Here is a 3,704-nt window from a genome sequence, read left to right as displayed (position 1 = left end):
GAACAAAATAAGTGAAAAGGAGCCAGTAATCAGAGTACTGCAGCTTTTAAAATATAATCATTCACAGGGAAATTTACAGGAATGAACAACGAATATCAAGTAACTTATAGCTGTAACGATGGTGCAGTTTAACACTGTTCACCACAGCAAGAAGGTTCTGGGTGTGAACCTAACCTTTGGCCAACTGGTTGAGTTAACTTACAGATAATAGATCAGTAGATCGGATGTATGATACAGTTGTCTTCCAGAAAAACACAGTGAAAGTGTTCACCTTAATCTTCAACACTAAAACACAGGTTTTGTCAAAGGTCACAAATGTAGCATTCAGTAGTGCAGTGTAAAATTATCATGTAATTGATATTTTATATTTTTAAAGGAATTCATGGAGTTTCTTGGTTTGTTCAAAGCAGGATGCAAAAGAGTCTGAAGACTTGAGCAACACATGCTTTCAGGGTCTCAAAATTCAAGTATTTGCCTTTATGTGCTGCACTATTTAATAAGAACTAATTCACAGAGACAGTAATTAATTTCCTTTTTCATGTCTTTGTCCTAAATCAAACAGCACAGAGACCAAAGGCCCAACTGAGAGCTGACAGGAGAGACTTTCCAGCAGGGGGCAGTGTGACCCTGAGCTGCTCTGTGAACCCGTCATCTGGTTGGAAATACTTCTGGTACAGAGGAGAGAAAACCTCTGAACCCCTGAACACACAAGATGCTGTCTTCATCTCAGATGGACAAATCAGTGTCTCACAGGGAGGACTCTACTGGTGCAGAGGAGGAAGAGGAGACCCAGTTTACTACACAGAGGACAGTGATCCAGTCAGTATTGACAAAATTAGTGAGTCTGATTTGTTTTTGAAACATAATTTAAAAACAGTTTTGAATCCATAATTATTAATTGATAAAGAGATTACATTTTGCTATAGATTTACCATTTTGTCATTTTTGTATCCTCACTATGAATTCATGATCATGAACAGTCCCAAACAGGGCTGTTGTGACTCTGCAACCAAACTGGTCTGAAATATACTCAGATGAGACGATCACTCTGAGATGTGAGATCAAGGACGGAGGAGACACTGAGTGGGAGTACGAATGGAAAACAACGAGCTCATACAAACCTTTAAAAGACAGTGAATACAGGATTAGATATGCTTACTCAGCCCTGAGTGGAGACTACAGGTGTAAGGGCAGAATGAAAAGTGCACAGCAGTCTTCAACAGACTGGAGTGATTCTGTCAAATTAACAGTATCAGACAGTGAGTCACATCACATTTCTCTCAAAGTGAATATTATACAGTTCATTTAAAGGTTGTTACATGTTTTTATTCTTAAAATCCCTCTCCAACAGAGCCCCAGTCTGTCCTCACTGTGTCTCCATCCTGGCTGAGTCCTGGAGCCTCAGTAACTCTGAGCTGCAGAGTTAAAGATCCATCTGCAGGATGGAGGTTCTTCTGGTTTAAGGCTGTTCCCAAACTATCAGGCAACTCCTACGACCAAGAGCTGCTACCTGGCAGCAGCAACGGGACTGAACAGGATTCCTACATCGTTCATGGACAGACACACACAGCAGGATATAAGTGCAGAGCTGGAAGAGGAGATCCAGTGTATTACACTTATTACAGTGAACCAAAGTTTGTCTGGTCTGGAGGTCAGTTTGTTTCTGTCTGTGCTTCTCTCAGTTAGAAAAAAATGGTAAAATGAGGCTACTTCTCACCTGATGTACTACCTCAGTAAACACTTTCATAATGAATTTATGATCTCAGTCGTTAGTTTTAAGTCTTCTTCAACACAGCTTGTTGTTCAAACCCTTTCATGCATGGCGTCCACATTTGTGGTCAGTTATTCTAACTCCATTTTGGGTTACTAAATCATGTTCTCCAAGTCATTTGAGGACAGTGTCAGTTGATTGAAAGTCACATAGTAACAGTTTACAAAATATTTATTGCTTGTTGAGCTCATCAAGCCAAGATGGACGACTGTGATGATGGCCACGTGCTAAATGTCTCCAGGCTTATTTGTGAAAAACTTTTATTCAAGGAGGTCAGTCAAGATAAAAAAATAGTAGTATGTACAGTAAAGTATTATTAAAAAGTTTATGTTTTATAAATTTAAATTTAGACCAAAAACCAACTGTCCACGTACAGTATGTGGACGTCATGCACCAGTGGACTGAAATGGCATCAAGTTTGATTTCTCTAACCAGCTAGTTTATCTATTCTAGTTTTTAAAATATGTGATAAATTCGATTATATTATAATAAAACAGACATTTATTAACAAATATATGAACATTAATAATTATGCAAATGTGCATATTACAGCATCAAACGGCAACTTTTGACTGGTTTGTGGCCTTTACACAAAATAAGAATAAGTATTATGCTCACATACAGCAAAGAAGTCAGTTTTAACTAGAACTATGTAATCTGTTAAATGTTGATATGAAAAAACTGAGATGATTCAACATGAAGTTAGATGAGGATACCAATAAGCTGCTGGGTTTCCGCATACATGTAACTACAGTTATCAATACCACTGTGAGTGTTTTCTAAAATATATTTTTATAGTCTTATTTTTCATTTTGAGCTTAAATAAACAGCATAACATGACATAAAAAACATAATATTCCATTTTGTCAGGTGTGGCATTTTACTCCTTTTGTTGCATGGTGTCCACATACGGGGACAGTTAAATAATAAATAATAATAAATAAAAATAATAAACAGGATTTTGAAAAACATGTAAATGGATTTGTATATTAGCCCAGTTTTGAGTAATAAAAATAATATTAAATCTAGATAATTTTTATAATAATTCATGCATGAGAGGGTTAAATGCTGGTCATATTTAGGGGACAATAGACAATAAAGCAATATATGCTTTAGAGCAGGACTATCTTGACGTCGCTACCATGGCGACCTTTCAATAAGGATAGCACTGTGTAATTTTTTTTATTAAATGGTGAGCATGTCACGTTTGAGTCTGTTAGTATGTTTTGTTTTAAAAGAAAATTGTTTTGTTTACTATTACCTTTTCATTTTTTATCATTTTAACTGCGATAAAACAAACATCTCCGACAAATAAGAGGAAAAGGTTCAAGTTCCCACTTTACAGACAACAGCAGCTGTAGTCACTTGGTTGTTTATCATTTAAAATAAACTCAGATGTAGCAAGTTTTCAAGGTAGAAACCAGTTTCACCAAAACACTGCACCTTGTTTTAATGTTTGCACTTATACTCAGCAATAAAGGAATATTTGCATTGTAGCATTTTAAATCTTAAGATCTCTGTTTGCTTTGACCCATTATTACATGTTGTTTTTCAGATTTTCATTCATCAGCGTCTCTCACAGTGAGTCCTGACAGAGTGCAACACTTCACCTCTGACTCTGTCTCATTGAGCTGTGAGGGAAACTCTACTGAGTGGAGAGTGAGGAGGTTTACTGAGGACGACTACCCGTCATACTCATCATACTGCTCCTACTGGGGCACAATGACTGGATCCACATGCAGCATAAACAGTTACTGGCAGAGTGATGCAGTGTACTGGTGTGAGTCTGGATCAGGAGAGTTCAGCAACGCAGTCAACATCACTATACAGAGTATGGTTTCATTATGTTTTCTGTTCTTTATAAATTATATTATGTGTTTCAACATACTGAATATTAGATGTTGTGTACATTTACACTGAGGAGGATGATGTA

At 36.8% G+C, this 3,704-nt stretch overlaps 1 protein-coding gene across 1 annotated transcript in view; it reads left to right on the top strand.

Annotated features, from left to right (window-relative positions):
- LOC123979849 (obscurin-like) overlaps positions 1-3,704 on the top strand; it is a 12,065-nt gene that overhangs the window by 4,756 nt on the left and 3,605 nt on the right. The window contains exons 4-7 of the mRNA XM_046063960.1: positions 563-838; positions 981-1,259; positions 1,352-1,651; positions 3,327-3,602. Of these exons, the coding sequence (XP_045919916.1) occupies positions 563-838; positions 981-1,259; positions 1,352-1,651; positions 3,327-3,602 (1,131 nt within the window). The remainder of the gene's footprint in view (positions 1-562; positions 839-980; positions 1,260-1,351; positions 1,652-3,326; positions 3,603-3,704) is intronic.

The sequence above is a fragment of the Micropterus dolomieu genome, linkage group LG12 (assembly GCF_021292245.1).
Source record: "Micropterus dolomieu isolate WLL.071019.BEF.003 ecotype Adirondacks linkage group LG12, ASM2129224v1, whole genome shotgun sequence".
Taxonomy (NCBI): domain Eukaryota; kingdom Metazoa; phylum Chordata; class Actinopteri; order Centrarchiformes; family Centrarchidae; genus Micropterus; species Micropterus dolomieu.
Note: the sequence above shows the minus strand (reverse complement) of the source record. Positions and strands in the feature narration are given on the sequence as shown.